General features: G+C 42.7%; 1 protein-coding gene and 1 non-coding gene across 15 annotated transcripts in view; both read right to left on the bottom strand.

The window, feature by feature from the left end:
- The window catches only part of TENM3 (teneurin transmembrane protein 3), a 721,265-nt gene that overhangs the window by 32,623 nt on the left and 669,968 nt on the right, over positions 1-18,674 (bottom strand). For all 14 annotated transcript variants that reach the window (XM_060246485.1, XM_060246482.1, XM_060246496.1 and 11 more), the window contains 3 exons: positions 16,645-16,877; positions 15,954-16,108; positions 13,447-14,321 (listed from right to left, as the gene is read on the bottom strand). In XM_060246485.1, the coding sequence (XP_060102468.1) occupies positions 13,447-14,321; positions 15,954-16,108; positions 16,645-16,877 (1,263 nt within the window). The remainder of the gene's footprint in view (positions 1-13,446; positions 14,322-15,953; positions 16,109-16,644; positions 16,878-18,674) is intronic.
- On the bottom strand, positions 14,956-15,060 carry LOC132577687 (U6 spliceosomal RNA). The gene has a single exon (XR_009555843.1). It is a non-coding gene; the product is annotated as a U6 spliceosomal RNA (small nuclear RNA).

Here is an 18,674-nt window from a genome sequence, read left to right on the forward strand (position 1 = left end):
AAATGTTGTCCTTTGAGTTCCACCACTGCAGTGTTTGAAGTGTCACAGGTGGAAATATAAACCTCTTTCGAGGTGAGTCCCTTAATGGTCGAAACTGACGAAGAAACCAAAGTTGTAGGCCTCTCATCCTCAGCTTCGCAAAGATCAGCACGCTTGTAGTCGCCGCCATCAGCCCCAGCATCCGCTGCAGCTGCTGCGCCGTGCCCCACTTTTGACTCTGCAGAAATTCAACAAGGTTGATAATGTCCATCGCTCTCTGCTGAGGCAGGAAAGCGCAATGAAGGTTTGTATCCAGCGAAGCCCCTATGAACTGAACTGTCCGTGATGGAGTAAGGTGTGATTTCTCCAAATTGACCTGCAGACCCAAGGTGTGAAGAAGATGAAGAGTGGTGGCAATATGGTTTGACAAACTTTCCTTCGACTCCGCCACAAGAAGCCAATTGTCGATGTACGGAAAGACGACTATCCCTTGAAGCCGGAGGTGGGCAGCCACAACGCTCATCATCTCTGTGAACATCCGAGGTGCAGTGGACAGGCCGAATGGAAGGGCCTTGAACTGGAAGTGTTGAGAACCTACTGCAAACCGAAGGAAACGTCTGAACGCAGGATGAATGCTGACGTGGAAGTAGGCATCCTTGAGGTCTAGCGTTGCCATCCAGTCCCCTTGGTTGATGAGGGGCAGAATTGTTTGCAGAGTGGACATTCTGAACTTCTGGTACAAAATAAACTTGTTCAGATTCCGAAGGTCCATGATTGGTCTCAAACCCCCATCCCGCTTGGGAACCAGGAAGTAACTAGAATAGAAGTCTCCCGTCCTGGCCTCCACCAGGACCCGTTCTATGGCGTGTTTCTGTAGGAGGCTGCTCACCTCCGCCAGCAGAGATGGGGATGGGGATGTGGTGATTACCACAGATTGGTTCGGAATCTGAGCAAAATCTATTTTGTAGCCTTTCGCGATGATGGAAAGCGCCCACCTGTCCGTAGAGATGGACTCCCAGGCCGACAGGAATGGACGGAGGCGGATTGACAAAGAAGTGGGGATGGTGACGCGTGCTACCAGAAAGTCAAAGGCCCTGCTTTTGAGGGCGAGCACCCTTGGATTTGCCGGTGGTCTGTGCAAAAGCGTAGCGGTTTCTATTGTTCCCCCTGTATGGGAACCTACTCTCAGGTTGGGCAGAGAGAGGTCTCCACTGCTGTTCCAGGGAGAACTTTTGATATGGCTTCTTTGACCAAGGTTTGTTCCACTGTTTTGGTTTCGTAGCTCTGGAAGACGCCGGGACACCCAGGTTCCTGGAAGCTTTTATGCTTTTATCCATTTCCTGGAGTGCATTGTTGGTGGTCGAGCTGAAGAGGCCTTCGCCCTCAAAGGGCAGATCTTCAACGAAGGCCCTGGTGTCTTCCTGGAGGGCCGTTGACCTGAGCCAGGAGTGGCGGCGGAGGCAGACAGCAGAAGTGATGGTTCTTGCTGAGACATCCACCATATGCTTTGCTACAGCCAATTGTTGTTTGGCTACAGCAAAGCATTCCTTCTGCAACTTCTTTGCAGCAGACCTCTTCTCCTCACTCAGGGAAGACAAGAGGGGGGTAAGTTGTTCCCACACTGAGTATTGGTATCTAGCCATGCATGCAGCATAGTTAGATACCTTTACTCCCAGTGCCCCAGCAGAGTAAAACTTCCTCCCAACGTTGTCCAGCTTCCTTCCCTCCTTGTCTGGTGGAGAGGAGTGTGTCTTGTGGGCCTTTGATGAGGAGGATACGACCACCGAATTGGGCTTTGGATGCGTGAAGAGAAATTCAGCACCGGCCTCTCTGACGGGTGACCGGATCGACACTGACGACCTAGGCTGGACTTCCTCCACCACCATGCCATGTCTTTTGGGCGGGACGGACATCGATGCCGAGGGAAGCCGCCTAGAATGCTGGGAAAGCCTCGACCTATGGGATGCCTTGGATTGCTGGTCCCAGTCTGCAAACTCCCGAGGGGGGTACCACTCGTACGGCGGGTATGGATAGGCGTAGGGAGGCCACTGGTGCTGCTCCCACGGTGGGAAGCGGTGAGCTACGGTGGTCAGTTCCAGTTCTCTCCGACCTCTTGCCTGATCCAGTGGTGCCAACGGCTCCATCGGTGCCTCCACCTCCGAGACAGAGTTGCTCTCAATGCGACACCTCGACCCTGAAGAATGGGAGCACTGAGTGAGGTCGATCTCTTGCTCCAATGCCGATAGACGCAACTGCTGCGAAGCACTGCCTCTCGACACCCAAGGGCTACGATGTGGGGAGGCCAAGATCTTTCTCGGTGGAGCGATCGACATCGATGTCGAAGCATCATGAGAAGAGGAAGGAGTGTGGGACGATCTCTTCTTCCGCTTCTCCTTAGATTTCACCTTTTTCGGTGCGGATGATCGGGTCCCCGAGTCATCCCGATGCTTCTTAACTGGGGTGTCCACTGACCCTTCAGAAGGTCGCTTTGTGGAATGCCCACACTCGACTGGCATCTTGGTCCTGATCGGTGATGTATCGGCCGATGTGACCGTCAGGGCCGTGGCCTCTCCCATCGGTACCGACGGGCCCGATGCCATCTTTTGAGGACGAAGTGCCGACTCAACCAATGCAGCCGAAAGCCTCGCCGCTCGTTTCTTGCAAGTTTGTTTGGAAAAACTCAGGCAGTGCGAGCAAGAATCCACACGATGTCCCTCGCCCAAACAAAGGAGACAGAGGGAATGGCCATCGGGGGGGGGGGCAATCTTTTCCCCACAGGAGCGGCACCTCTTAAAAAAACCCCAACATCTTTCCATAGACGCCAAGGAAAAAACCCACCCAGGAAAGTCTCTGAGCGAAAAAACGGGGGGAAACTGGGCCCCGAAGGGCAAGTCCAACAATTTTTTTTTTACAACACTAACAACTAACTAACTACACTAAGAAAATAACAAACGGGCTATATACAACAAGAACGGCAATCCTAAGATTACTTTACCGACCGGGGACACGAAAGAAGATCCTCTCAGTGCAACCGTCAGAAAGGAACTGGCGGGATCCTTGTGCTGGCACCGACGAACATGCGCACTGGGACGCCTGTGCCTGCCCGTTGGTGCCAAGCGTGAAAAAATCCCGGGCTTTTTAGGTACCGATTCGGGGATCGGCGCAGGCGCTCTATCCCATGAGTGTGAAGCACAGAGACCACGAAAAAGATCCTCCATTTAATTTTTTTGTGCATGTGCAGTAAAATCTTAATTAAAATTGTATTACATTTGTGATTGAACTGGATACACCAATTAATAATAGTGTGATTCAATAATTATGAAGCAAACTAAATGGAAACATTACCAATGTTGAGTTTCCATGACTATCAAATCAATTCTATAATTCCATTATTTTCAGATGTTTAAAAGACTGAATTGGCATCAACATGCCAGGAACTACAGAGGTAGGTGTGAGGCGACAAAACCTACGCAACAAAAGAGAAGGAAAGGAAAGGAACCAAAGGGTGATTAACATGTGGAATTCACTGCCACAGGAGGTGGTGGCAACCACAAGCATAGCCACCTTCAAGAGGGGTTTAGATAAAAATATGGAGCAGAGGTCCATCAGTGGCTATTAGCCACAAAGTGTGTGTGTGTATATATATATATAAAATTGTGTGTGTGTATATATATATAAAATTATATATATATATATAAAATTTTGCCGCTGTGTGACACAGAGTGTTGGACTGGATGGGCCATTGGCCTGATCTAACATGGCTTCTGTTATGTTATGTTATGTTATGAACTTCATGGATGGAAAGCTACATTAAACCTCATTTTATCCCTGCATTATAATACCGCAATATTATTAAGTTTTTAAAAATCAGCATCATAAGTCCATCAGAACTATGCTTAACACTCGGTCTGTTGTTCAGAGGACCCAGGGGGGTGGGGTGTACATGTGATGCTGATGCCACAAAAGAGAAGCAGGAAACAAAATTCAATTTCAAGAATTCCACATTTGAAAACTGCAAGTGAATACCCAAAGGGAAAAAAAAGTGAGAAAAATGGGGTAATGGGCAGTAAATTCAGAGTTACTCCTGGAGCAGCCAAAAATTGTGCTGAAAGTTTTACAAACATTGATGATTTAAGAATGCAGATGTGGCAGTTTGCATGTGGGGATGTTCTGACTTCAAGCTGATTCAATTTTAAGCATGTTATATACCACCAGTCACTTAGCAAAACCATGATGCCAGACACAATCCCAACATTCATTTCCTACCTAGGAGATACAGTCTGTAAAAGAGACAAGATGGCTCTGGACTTGTTGGGATTGTTTACCTGATTTCTGTGTAATATGATAGCAAACCTAACACTCTGTACTTCCCAAATACAGTAACACTATGTTACTGATGCAAAATTCTATGTTGTATTAAAAAAAACCCCCAAATCTTTGCAGCATCACTTGAGAAGTTAAGTCTAAATGTTTATTTTGCTACAAGAAACAATGCGCTCAAACAACCCAGGTGGCTTTTGCAGCAAACATAAAAGCATTTGCCAAGTCCCCTTTTCTCAGACTTTTTCTGAGTTTTCAGTGTGCAGTGCTACAGAACAGACCCTATGGAGCTAAACTGATGTATGTCCTTTGTTCAAGGCCAACGAACCATTTAAGTAGGCGAAATGAAGGGAAGCTGTCTGTGGTGAGCTGTGGCTAGAAAAAGGCAACTGATCACCGCCTGAGATAAAGAGCCTAGAGAATGCCTGGGAACCAAAGAGAAGGAAGCAGTGCCATGGGAGAGAATAGGTGAAAATGGGGCTTGTGACAAGTTGATCGCATTTGACAGACAAGCAAGCCTGGCCACATTTAATCTTAGAAGTGCATAAGAAGTTGCATTGTAAGTGGTTAATAGTTCCTGAATGTAACGCTCACTTCCATATCACTGATGATCTTTTGGTGATTGAGAAATTAATTCTTAATTCATGGAAAATGCTTTGGATGGAAACTGTTTTTTTTTTTTTTGTTAGCCTGTTTTAGGGAGAAGCAGGGCTTTTTTGAGCATGAATGCACAGGAATGTAGTTCTGGCTGGCTTGGTGTAAGGGGTGTGGCCTATTATGCAAATGAGTTCCTGCAGGGCTTTTTCTATGGAAAAACCCTGAATGAAACAATGGTGATGTCAGGGGGTGTGACCTAATATGCAAATGAGTCCCTGCCGGGCTTCTTCTACAAAAAAAAGCCCTGAGGAAGATGGCATGGTATAGTCTGATCTCATCAGATTTCTGAAGCTAAAGCAGGGTCAATAACTTGGAAAGGAAGACTCTGCAGAGAAAGGCAATGGCAAACCGCCTCTTGCCTTGAAAGCTCCTTGCTTGAGTTGGCTGCAACTTGACAGCAATTTATACACACAACTGTCTACACTGGATTAAATAGTTAAATTGAATTTTAATGTAGAACCAAGTATTTCAGTTTGTATTTTAATTTTAAAATTTCTTTCCTAAGCATTTTGACATTATACATCTGCTGGTGTTTAGCACCTAACATAGGCAAATGGGAAGAAATCAATTCATAAGCTGGGTGAGTAGCAAGTCTTGCTCCATATAGTCTACTCTGTGAGCAGCTCTCAGTGGGTTAAAGTAACTGCCTCAGGACACAACTCATTCCCTTCTCCTACCTTTTTTGGAAATAGCCCCTGGATTAAGCTACCTTCCTTCAACTTATCAGGCTATACCAGGGCAGGGTGGCCAAATGTGCTTAACTTAAGAGCCATATTGAATAAACATCAGATGTTGAGAGCCACAAGGAAGGAAGGAAGATCGAGAGGGGGAAGGGAGAGGTAGAAAGAAAGCAACTTTAAATTTAAAAGCATTCTCCAAGCTGTCAGCTGGCTTGGCTTGGAGAAGTGATTTAGAGAGATGAATGCCATCTCCAAGCCAGCTGACAGAGCAATGGGGGCTTTAAGAACCACACAACGTGTGTGAAAGAGCCACATGTGACTTCTGCAGTTTGCCTACCCCTGGGCTATACACTACTTAACTTGGTCCCTCTACCCTTTTCAAGCTTGAGTAAAAAAAAAAAAAGGCTACTTTTACTGTAACCGGAGTGAGAATCGGTCTGAAAGGGTGTACTTCTGCTGGCTTCACCCCTGTGTGCATTTATAGGATATTCCCATTCTGGACACATTCATCTTTGGCTCTCTTTCCCTTCTGGATTTCTGCCTGAATTACTACTTTGGGAGCCAGCCTTGGATTCCTGCAGTGTGCACTTTGGATTACTTGTTTCTTACACACTGGGATGCCTGCCTTACAAAATGACTTTGGCCTGCTTTAACCTCTTGCTTTATGCCTCTGGCCTCTTGCCTTCCCTCTTGAGTGGAATATGCTCCACACGGTGTGGGTACTTGGACTTTCTGTTGCTGGGTATTATAATGAACATCTGAAATTGACATTTTGACTGCTTGAGTTTGCTAACTCTCCAGCCCAGCTATTTGTGTTATTCCTTTTATACAGTTCTATTTTCATACTGTATGGATCGTTCCAAGCCACTTGATCCAAAACAAAAACAAGCCCTCTTTAAAGCCATGTTGCTGATTATTGTCTGGATTGGGGGGAACATTCCTTTCAATTTAGGATGGAACCCAACCCAGCAGTTCCCTTCAGTGAAATGTGGAAGGAAGCTTTTCTTTCTTAAACTCAGGCTGCCAGTGTGACTTTGGAGGTGAATTAGAAAGTGGGCCATATTTACACTAACACATGTACAGAGTCTACGAGATGGGGACTCTTCTTTTTTTCATGTTGCACCTTGGAAGGCGGGGAGTGGTCTGGTACATTTCCAGGAAGAGAAAATGATTACCTGAGCAGGAAAACCTTGGAGGGGAGGGCACATTCCTTTCAGCTGAGGATGGAACCCAAGGCAGCAACTTGTTTCCTATGTTGTGATCCTGAAAGGTGCAGCCAGATGAAGGAAGACAGAGAAGTATCCACTTATTGCTGCGCACCTTTGTGACATTCCTTATCTTTCTGAACTATCCTGTGAGAGTGTTTACAGTGGGAAATAGGAAACCAGGGAGAGTCACTTGATTGCCCAGGCAATGCAGGGGCATTTTCCTGTCTGCAGTAGTGTTCACAGTGCTGTGTAGGAAGACAGGGGAAAAGTCCTTTGCTACATAGACAACTGGATGACTCTTCCTCACTTCCTGGCATTGTTCCATAGCCCTGCTTTTTCGGTGGCTGCCAAGTTTGAAAATAGCTGCAGAAGAAACTAATTTCTTGTTTTAAGGATGTCTTGTGACAACCAGCCCCATGGTCGCTTAGCAATAGTTTAGCTCCACCAATGAATGGCAAAACATGCTTTTTTCTCCCTTTTAAGTCCTTCCTTATGCTGTCAAAATTTCCCACATTAAGTAACGCAACACTTGCTCTCTTCCTACACCTCTTCCCTCAGTTCCACTTTTGAATTCTTCAGCTTCTTTAATCTGTTCTACTTGCCATGATGATCATTTTTTTCTTACTTCCTATTTTCTATTTAAACTTCCTTAACCTTTAAATGTCTTCATTCTCTTGCTTCCTCTTCTCTGTATGCCTTTCCATATGACTACATGAAGTTACCATGCAGAAAGGAAGAGAGCCAGTCAATCTAACTCAACTCTCCATGGTCTGAGGCTGAGAAAGATCTTTTCAGGTACAGGGGCTTTGCCTTTTCATTTGTATGTGTGCATATACCATGCCTAATTTACACAGGCTATTTAAGAAAACCATCAGAATCTTGAAGGACAGTTTCTCAACAGCTATTAATGAGGACAGCTATCTTGCATATTGTTTTGTGCCAATTTCCCCCTTGTTTGGCTTCCAAGCTAAAGGTAATTCAAGTCCCTTTGATTTCCCTCTCCTTTCTGCCCCTTGAAGGTCACTCAGCACCAAGGATTGTTATGCAGCTGCACCTACTATTCAATGGACAAGGTCGGGGGGGGGGGAGGAGGTGAAACCAACAGAAAGGTTCAGGAGCTGTGCTCCTGTGAGCTCCTGCTGAATTCAAGGCCTGCTCACCACCCACATCGAGGTCGTTCCTCCCACTCTGCACCTTCCACCATCCCCCCTTTCATCAGTGTACAGGCTCCATTTTCCTCTCATTTTTAATTTTTGACAAATGTCATGAGTCTAGTGATATGAGACTATTGCTAGTTTTGGATTGCTGAATTAAAAAAAAAATTACAATGACGGGGGGGGGGGGTTCAGAGAGGAGGCAAATAGCAGCATCCCCAGTGGAGGGGGAAAAGCATTTCAGTGATACATGCAAACAAAACAGAGAAGGGGGATAGTCAGTGCAGAATGAAATTGACATGAAATGGAGAGGGGAGGGGATGAGAAGCCTAAAGCTTTGAGAACATTTTTCTCTTTAATGCTTTAGTAAACAAAGTTGGGGGAATCATTTTGGTAGTCTCTGGAAGCCTAACATTAAAATGGCAAACCAATGAACTTAGAAATCACTTGAGATCAATCCGTTTGGAGGAAGAGGACAGGCTTTAAAAAACTGCCAAGATCAGGACCAGTATGCAAGATCAAATTAGAAAGTAACAAAGAGAAAACCACAGAAAATTGCAAGGAAGGGCAGGAAATTAGTGTTACTATGCAGCTGTGCTAGGGCATCAGTGCAAACACCATCCCCATTTTTGCAATTTAGTAGCATAAGATTTAAAAAGCTCTCAAGAGATTCTTCCAGAGGACTCCTCCCCCATACAAATTGCAGTCCTGTGCAGAGTGTGGTGGAGTTGCATTCTACTTTGCATAGGTACACATGCACATGTTGCCAACAATCACAGCTTGCAATGTCAGTGAGTTCTACTATTCACTCTGTACACTCAATGAGTTCCCACATATTATGAGATTGTGTGACTCTTTCCAATTTCTGACAGTGGCCAATAACACAGCAGATTATCATCTAGTTGCTCGGCAATATGGAAAACAGAGCTCAACAACTGTTTGACAATTTCAGAAAAAGTCTGGTCTTTTTTCAACAGTGGGTTCCCCCCCCCCCTTTGCCTGTTTTTCTTTCTGCTCCCTAAAATGCATGGAGATAAGCAGTAATGGAGAACCATGGGTCTTAAACTTGCACAAGCAAAACAGCAAGGACCATGGGAGACAAAAAAATTGCTCATACTGAATATAATTCCAGAAGTAAATACAAAATATCAGAAAGTTCAAAACAACCCAACTGGTATAGTAAGATACAGTGTAACAAATTAGTTTAAATAGTCCAAAAAGTCAAAATGTCTTCCAAGGCGTCCACTCAAATCATCAAAGATAATGTCAACTGAGGGACATTAATCAATTGAGGGAGTGGTCCCCAACCTTTTTGGCCCCGGGGACCAGCCCCAGGGCCGGCCTGTCGACCACGGCCCCAGGGCTGGCAGGGTGGGGGCACCCAATTCGGTCTCCCCCTGTGGCATTTTCTCCTCCCTCCTTCGCCCCCCACGCAGCCTTGCCACTCCCTCCGTGCAGACTCGCCTCCTCCTCCTCTCCTTTTTTCACAATTTTAAGGCCGGGAATGGGGCCATGAAGCGCCTCCCAGGCCAACTCCCTCTCACCAATCAGCTAATGGATGCAAAAATCACAGCAGCGAGCGATGCTGTCCTTGCCTCCTTCTCTTCCCTGGTCTTAAAATGGTGAGAACGGGGGGGGGGGGGAGAGGAGGCACCGCAGGGGGGGCAGCGAGGCCTATTTCAAACAGGCCATGGCCTGGTACTGGTCCTCGGCCCAGGATTTGGGGACCCCTGAATTGAGGGACAGACAACTTAGCACGCGGCCACACAGTTGAGCTCTTCGCCTTATGCTTTGGATGCAATATTTCCCAGAAACACTTATTTAAAATTTACTCGGCCATTCATCCCTTTTTATTGTCCCCAATGTGACTGCAAAGCAGCTTTCAACATAATTATTCATTTCTCGATTTTGTTCTTACAAATAACCACTTTTTTTGAGGTAAGTTAGGCTGAAAGAGGATGAAGTTGGCCCAAAGTCACTCAGCAAGCTTTTCTGGGATTCAACAACAGGTCCTCCCAGATCCTAGTCTAACACTCCACAATTGCATTATGTTGGCTGGCTATTGTTTGCAGTGGGATGCTGGATGAAATGGTTCTTGGATATGATCCAACAAGAATTATTTTTTTAAGAACTGGATCATTGCTTTTCTCAGTAAAATACATAAACAGGACAACTGAGAATGGGTGAGAATCCCAGCTATCCCAGTAAAGAAGCAGTTTGAACATGTGTACATAATTCAAGACTAATGAATGGTATCCAAGGAAATGGTCCCAATGTCTCTTTAACAGATTGTCCTGCAGCAATGGCAGCCTGCCTCAGCATGGCTTACAGCAGAACAGCAAGAAATGAGCAAAGGCTGACTAGTTAGCTACTGATCTATGTCAGTCTATGATTGGACTATTGGCTGGGATGGACACTTTGCCTAGGGGCCTAGTTTGGGACACCACACTGGGTTCCTCATTAGACAGCTGGATATCCTCTTCACACAGCCCACAGGGTCTACATTTCATAAGACCAGGCAACTGAAATGGCTCTTCAGCTAGATGGCAATTATTTAGTTCATGAAGCACAATGCTGTAAATCTTCTCTAAGAAGGAAGGAAGGAAGGAAGGAAGGAAGGAAGGAAGGAAGGAAGGAAGGAAGGAAGGAACGAACTTAGTACAGAATAAAATCTTCATTTAAGGCCACGTAGAAGCTATTAAATTCAGGCACCCCTGGCTATTTCCCTAATGAGATCTCAACAGAATACAATCACCACAAGATACAGGGGAAGACATTACTTCTAGGAATAAAACACTAGGGTCCCAGTATCGAAAAACCAGTATGCCCAAGATGACTTCTACCCTGAATAAAGACATTACATTTCCAGAATTATTCTATTTTTCCCATTTCCCCACCTGGCTCAGGATTATTGGGCACATAAACACACTAGAACATTATTTATTGAAAGGTAGTAAGGAACACACAAATTTAAATAAGGAAAAACTATTCTCAATTCTGAGTTGAGTGTGACACTTTTGTCAGTATAGTGATTCATAAAGCAAATCCTAAAAAGAGATATTTACCTTCACATGAGCTGACAGAAATGCATTTTACACATTTGGCAAATCCTGTGTTGGTAATGCCAAGATGAATAAAAACCTCATAAAAAATATGTAGCAAGCTTGAGATCACATGTTAATTCCTATGGCTATGGGGTTTTTTTGTGTTATTTCTAAAAAATTGTTAAAACTATCTCAGTGACCTCTAGGTATTCCCCTCCCACACACACACACACACACACACACTGGATAACAGTTCCCACTTGCTACCAACTTGGGATTTAACTATTCTAGCAGTAGAAAGAACATTTATAACTCATGAAGAATAAGAAGTGCATTCACTGCCCCTGGCGGAATCATTTCTCATCATTACATTTCTCTGTGCTTTTGGCAGGGCCTAAAAAAAGATATGCAGCAATGCACAGTGTGCAGTGGAATATTTCAGATGCACACTAATGCGCTGGGACTATGCCCACCACAGAACCCTCATACTTGTAAATCATTATAAAAATACCTTTCAAATGCGGCAGTTTAAAGCAACCTTTTGAACAGTATTTTTAGTTCATCTTCACTCGAGGGTATAATGTCCAATTAAGCAAATTTGGCTATTTTTCTACCTCTGCTTGATATGTTAAATGTTGGGTAGAAGGCAGAAGAGCTTACGATTACAAAATAGTGGTATCACTAAGGTGCTGTGCCCTGTACAGAAACATATGCAAGCAATTTCTTTCTTCACAGAGGGGATAATCTAAACACCATGATTATGATAAATGTGACATAAGATATCTAAATGGATAAAATGGAGCACCACTGGGGGAAAAGACAGATTATAAATGAAGTAAACAAACAAACAAACAAACATCTAAGGAAGCTGCAGGGGGTGGACTGAGATGGCAGACAAATCTATAGTGTTTCAGGGAGGGCTCTGGGAAGATATGGACATTGAGGAAAGAATAAGAAGCTAGATATAGGAAGACATAAGAACAGACATAGCAGCAGGTATAAAAATTAGGATGGTTAGTCTAGGGACTGCAGCTTAAACACAGGAATTTCAGATTCAGTTAGTGTCCACCTAACAGTTTTCACAGGGTTGCTGTCAGGGGATCTAAAATAATGCCTTGTGTGGGATTTCTACTGTAATGATAACCATTCTGGAAACTGCCTATAAGCTCTCTTGTCCAGGGCTGTTAATAACTACCATGGTCCTGGACAAAGATTTTCTCCTACCCCACCCACTACACCATGTTGGATTTCAACCCAGCCATATGAAGTAACTCACAAGTCAGGCATTTAACTCCAAAAGTGCAGGCTGGTCTTTACCACTTCAGATTTGACAAAACTAATAGGTAAACTGTAGTCACTTGCACATAGTGACAAGTCTCTTTTTGCTGCTGTTAAAGTATTGTTGCTGCATTTAAAGATAATACAACTATTACAAAATGGCATGAAATCCCAGGGAAACGATCGGTGTTCACTTGATAGGAGAGATACAGCTTGCAAACTTCTTTTGATTGGAAAGATCAAACAGTAGTGACCAAAATTATATATATGTGTGTCTTAATGCCTTATGATTCCTTGCAGTCTGGTAAATGAAATGACTTTACCTGCATAAAAGTAACATCTTTACCTGCATAAAAATAACTTGTGTAAAGGGTAAAACTCATTAGATTCATGAACCATCAATCAAAAACCAACACTTTGGACCAAAGTTTAAAAAATGTATTGTAGCTATTGTTGTTTTGTGCAAACAGGTGCTGCCCTAATCTTGACTCTGCTCCAGAAACTGTGGCTGGTGCAGAACGCAGAGCCACAGGTGTTGACTTTATCATCTATGCAGACATGCCTGCCTTTTGAGTCCTGGATCAGATTCAAAGTGTTGGTACTTAACTTTAAGGCCCTATACGGCCAGGGGCCACCATATCTTCAGGACCGCCTCTCCCCATATGAGCCCCACAGGACCCTGCAATCAGGGAACCAATACCTCTTGGTGGTCCCTGGCCCCCATCTGGTGGAATGAGCTCCCATCAGAGATCAAGGTCTTGCGGGACCTATTCTGCTGGGTCTACAAAATGGAGCTCTTCTACTGGGCCTTTAGTTGAAGCAGCAGGCGTCCCCTTGCTATTTGGCCTCCACTTAGGGCCTTGAACTGACTATCTGTATCTGCTGGGGGTCTACGTTGAGGGAGTGATTACCATGTTGAATTTTTAGGTGTTTTAATCTGTGAATTTTTAAATGCTGTGATTTTAATGTTATTAACATTTGATGGAATTCATCCTGAGCCTGTTTGTGGGATAAAAATCTAATAAAATAAATTAAAACAATACTGTAATACGTTTCACAGCTGAATGGCAGTATCAAGGATGTGTATATCTAGAAAAACAGCACATAATATTTTTCTGGTACTTACTCAAAAAAAGTGGTCCATCCAGTCTCATCACTTTTAGTTGCCAAAAGTCCACTGTTGCCATGATAGGTAAACAAGACTAGCTCCTGTCCTTGGGCTGTCATGCTTTTCAAACATCCATTAGTACCTATAGTCAACCAAATAACCTGGTTGTCAGGCGATACTACTCTTACTGGCATCCTATTGGGATCCCGTCTAATTCGAAGGGTGTTTCCATTGCTGTCTGTTACTGCAGTGATATCATTGTCATTACTGTAGCTAAAATTGTACAGATAGTCTCCCGTAACTAAATTCATAGTGTACTGATGGGTCCCATTGACATCAAAGATATAAAGTTCCTGATCAGTTGGAGAGGCAACTTCATAAAAGTTGAGAGAATTTAGCAACGGTCTGTTCTTTGATACAGCTCGTATCCGAATATTTCCAAGATCTGCAATGTACAACGTTCCATCTGGCGATACAGCTAAGGAAGATGGGGCATTCAGCTTGGCATCTTTAGCATAACCATCGCCATTTTGGTAGCAGTCACAGTTAACATCATTCTTGCAATCACACTCAGAAGGTATTCCAGCAACTAAAGAGATCTCACCATCAGTTGTGACCTGCCTTATTCTGTTAATCTTTTTTTCATCAGTTTCTGTAATGTAAAGCACCCCATTATAAGAAACAGCAATAGCTGTGGCTGATTCTAATGTGGTCTGTACCGCATGTTTACCCACTGTATACTCCACTCCTGGAACTTGGCAATGCATCGGCCTCCCAGCAGCAATACGGACCTGTCGATTTTCAGTAATCTGAAGGACGACATTATTATCCAGCACATATATGGAATTATCCATTGGATTGATAGCCAAATCTGTGGGCCACTCCAGACGTACCTTAACAAAGGGAAACGATTTTATTACCTGATTAGTTAACGTCAGTAAAGAGAAGTCCTTTGACTGAATTGTAGAACAGTTCCAGATACTACTTTTAGAAAATTACATAGAACAAGTACAAACATAAATGCAGCTGTATAAATCATTGCACTTAATGTGAAGACAACACAAAGAAAAAGTCATTCTTTTTCTACATGTCTACCCAAGTGATGGCAATTTTATTTACCAAATAAAAGCTTTAAAAATCAATTGAGGAATAAAGTTTCTCTGGTGTTTAAAAATATACAATGGTATTGGTTGTTGCAGACTTCAATAGAATACTTTTAGAATATATTTACTTGTACTTACATTTTATTTCCATCCTTGCGCATAATTAATTTATTCTTTGCTATCCCTCAAGTTTATGCATAAAAGTGGACAGTATATTTTAGTGCTAATTCTTGGTATGAGTTTCTTATCATAAAGGCATACTGGTAATTGTATAGAACTCACCGCTCAATATTATTGAAATTTTATTTATTTATTTAAAACATTTATTAACTGCCTTTCTTCAAGCTCAAGGTGATTTACACTATAGATGAAATACATAAAAACCAGAATTTGAAACAATACTATAGGACTGCTAGTGGCTTTTTTAAAAGTGGAATGATTCATGAATTTGGATGTCATTCTTGCTCAGGGGCCATGCTAATCTGTTCTGGTTGTTCCAATTTTAGTGTACATGCTCATGAAGAAGTAAGTGCCACTGAATTAAATACAGCCAATTCACAGGAGACATTATACTTTTGGGTTTCAGCCTATGTCAAGTAAACTGCAACGAAGTAATGTGGCTGGCTCACCAGCCAACATCTCACGGGGAAGGTTATTGAACAGTTATTTAAATTCATACAAACAAGAAGTTGAATACTATGCTTCTGCAAGTAGATCTATTGGTGGTGGTGTAGGGGGAAAGGTCAAGAAAAGTATCAAGCCAAGAAATGCCAATAAACTTTTCTCTGTCACCACGTTCTTCCCAGTAGTTGTATTTATGGGAAAGGGCTGAAACCTTTTGTATGGAGCAACAGAATGGATATAGAAGTGTTTCCCATAAGTGGATTCTCTGAGAAAAGCGGGGGGGGGGGGGGGGGGGGGCTGAAGCATGTTGTTTCAAAGCAAAGCTGCTGTTCTCCCTCAAAAACATAAGAATAGATCATACTGGAGGTCCATCTAGTCCAACATCCTGTCACAAACAGTAGCCAACCAGTTCCTCGGGAGATCCAACAACAAGGGCACAGAGGCTGAGGCCTTCCCCCCTGATGTTGCCTCCTGGAATTGGTATTCAGAGGCTGACTGCCTTTGACTCTCCTTTAGTCACCATGGGTAGCAGCCACTTAGAAAATGGACATAAAAAGCAAGTGAAAAAGGCTGATCTGTTGTGAATCAGCATGGTATTACCACCCTCCTTATTTGTGGAGGTTGGCAGAGGGCAACACACAATTTCCTGGTAGACACCTCCTCCCCAAATTGCAGTTTAAATGTGCAATGATTCTGGGATATGGTGCACAAAGCACCAGCTCTTCCTAGGGAAACAAATGCAACATGAATACGCTCAAACATTAAATATACTGAAAATTAAATCTACTTTTAAAATACCTGGCTAATATGCATGCTAGTGTCACAAGTCAGAGGACGTGCTGAAGTCAGGTCATTTGAGCCAAGCAAAGTTGATATTATTCCATTCTGGTCAACCTTCCTTATCATGGTTCCATCAACAAAGTAAATTAATCCATTCTTGTCTACTGCCACACCTTTAAGTCAAAACAAATTAACCTTTGGTTTTCATTTGTCTTCATAAACAACCTGTTTCCCTGTTCTGTTTGTTCATTAGCTTTTCTGGCTTTCTGTGAAATTTTGTTGTGGATTTGAAGAGAAACTACACATTTTAAAGATCAAACTGTACAAATTATGGTATTTTACCAGCTGTAACCAGCACATTAGAACAGCATGTTTAAAAGTAAAACACTGTGCTTATTGGGTGCAATCTGCCAAGTACTATGCCTAAGCAGTGACTGTTCATTTCAACAAAACTTGTAGATAGAATTCTTTGTAATTTGCTCAATATAAATTCTTTGTGGCATGTGAAAAAATGTTCGTAATGCATGACATTGACTGGCAAATGTTCAATGTAAAATCTATCAAAGAACTTCACAGATTTACTTTTGGATGGCTTAGCCAGTGATAAATTGTAAATAAGCTTTTTGGATAGAATAAAAAGCTATACAGCAGTAAATGCAATCATGTGCTGACTGAACTTCACTTCTCAGAAATTGACAGTTTCCTTCACCTTTGGGACTCATGAGAGTTGCTTCCACTGCCTTGCCACCATCACCGCATCTTGCTTCGTCAAATGGAAGGCACTGCTCTCCTGTCCCTGCCACGACGTCAAAATTCTTTGTCAGGTCCTTGGCCCCAGTAAGTAACTTTGGGCGATAAATCCTCCGGGTGTTTGTGTCAGAAACATACAATTCTCCTGTGACTGGGTCAGTTGCAAGGTAATATCTGTGTGCTGGGTTACTGCTGCAAAAAGGCGAAGAACGTATTTCAGCATAATGTATGCCATACAAAGCACTTGTGTTGTACAGGACAAGCTAAAAAGCATGACTATGGAAGGGATTAAAAAATCCCACAAAAATAGCTAGCTCAATACTGTTGCATAGAGTAGACAGACACACATTCTAGACTGTGGTAAAAGCAGTCTGAAATTTCTGGGTTGAACGATGCCTCAGAATGTATCATGCATTATGTTCACAGTTTAGCTATGCCTACACCTTAGGTATGCCTGTCTTTTAGATTTAAGGGTTCTAAATGGGCCTGTTGTGCTAATTTTGTCTTCTGCTTGTTATACAATGTTCTTGTAATAAAGTAATGCAATAAACCTTTTTGGTGCCTTATTACCTTTGTTTATCAGGGGAGTGTTAATATAAAGCCGAAAGTTTTGGAGTGGATCAACCTCTGAAGTATATTTTTTTAAACTGTGTGTTACTGCTTCTTTTTAAAACAAGTAACACTGGTGTCTTGAGTGTGATTCATAATATTTACTGACAATGCATTGTTTATCCCACTGATTAGAAGGGTATCTTCATTTGGTATCTTACACTGGAGGTAACTTTTTAAAAACCAAATTCAGTTTCTCTTTCTTTTCCAATGAATGCACTTTCACATAAAAAAAAAATTCTGAATATGCTAGCACAGCCTTCTAGGAAATAAAGCCATTTCCCAACAAACAAAGAGCATGAGGATCCATACACCTCACACAAATTATAGCACTCTTCTCCTACAGAACAAGACACTTCAGAGAATACATTTGTTGCTCAATGAATTCATGATGAAGAAACTTAACTAGTTGCATCTATGACACTTGATCTGAGTTATAGTGCTGAGAACTGAAATGAACACTGCTGACAATGTTAGATGGACTGCTAATGCACACCACCCAAGTGCCAGGACAGCCAATTCCATTTCTAATGTGTTTGTAAATGTACTGCTAAAATGTATCTACCAATCTTGGTGATATCTGAACATCTGTTCACAAAGGGTAGTAGCTCATATTTCATAAATATAGCACAGTGCTAATGTAACATACCACCATGTAGTTCCACTTGCAAAAGGCAAGAAAGGCCAATGCAAACAAGTTGTGAACAAATTACATTGTACAGCAGGGACAGTTTTTAAGCAGTGTCTGTCCTACAAGCATACAAGGCAGTACCATATCCATTTGCTTGCTTCTGGATTTACAGTACCATAGCAGTAGCTGGCAGCTCAGGGCTTTACATGTGGCCAGTAACACACTCTCCAATTTCAAAGATACCCTTAGAGCTTAGTATTTATCTTAGCTGCTTTCTCCCAAGCAAGCTGAGACAAGGGCAAAGAGATCCCTAAAACCTTCCTCCCTATTATGAACAACAACAAAGACTTTGTAAAGTTCTTCTTTTATTAACCAACCTGAGTCCTCATTGTGAGACACAGGAAAAAAGGGCTTAGTTGCTGAATCCTGCGTATGTGAATCACAAGGCTAGTAACAACATGCAAACTATATAGTGTAGAGTAGAACAGAGGTATCTCCCTGTATCTTTGCTTGCTCAAGAATGATCAAGTAAAGGCAACTAATATTTATTTGCCAGTCCTTGCTCAGTTCAAAATCAGGCATATCTTAAAAATTGGCTGCTGAACACAAACATGGCATGAGAGCCATCTGATGAGAAAAGGCAATCGTTTATGCACAACTGGAGTGCCTTCATTTCCATAGATGGAGCAGATGTAATGATGTAAAGAAATCCACACAACATTACATTGCTAGTTATGACACACCAAGTA

This window comes from Heteronotia binoei, chromosome 9, assembly GCF_032191835.1.
Source record: "Heteronotia binoei isolate CCM8104 ecotype False Entrance Well chromosome 9, APGP_CSIRO_Hbin_v1, whole genome shotgun sequence".
NCBI classification, from domain to species: Eukaryota; Metazoa; Chordata; class Lepidosauria; order Squamata; family Gekkonidae; genus Heteronotia; species Heteronotia binoei.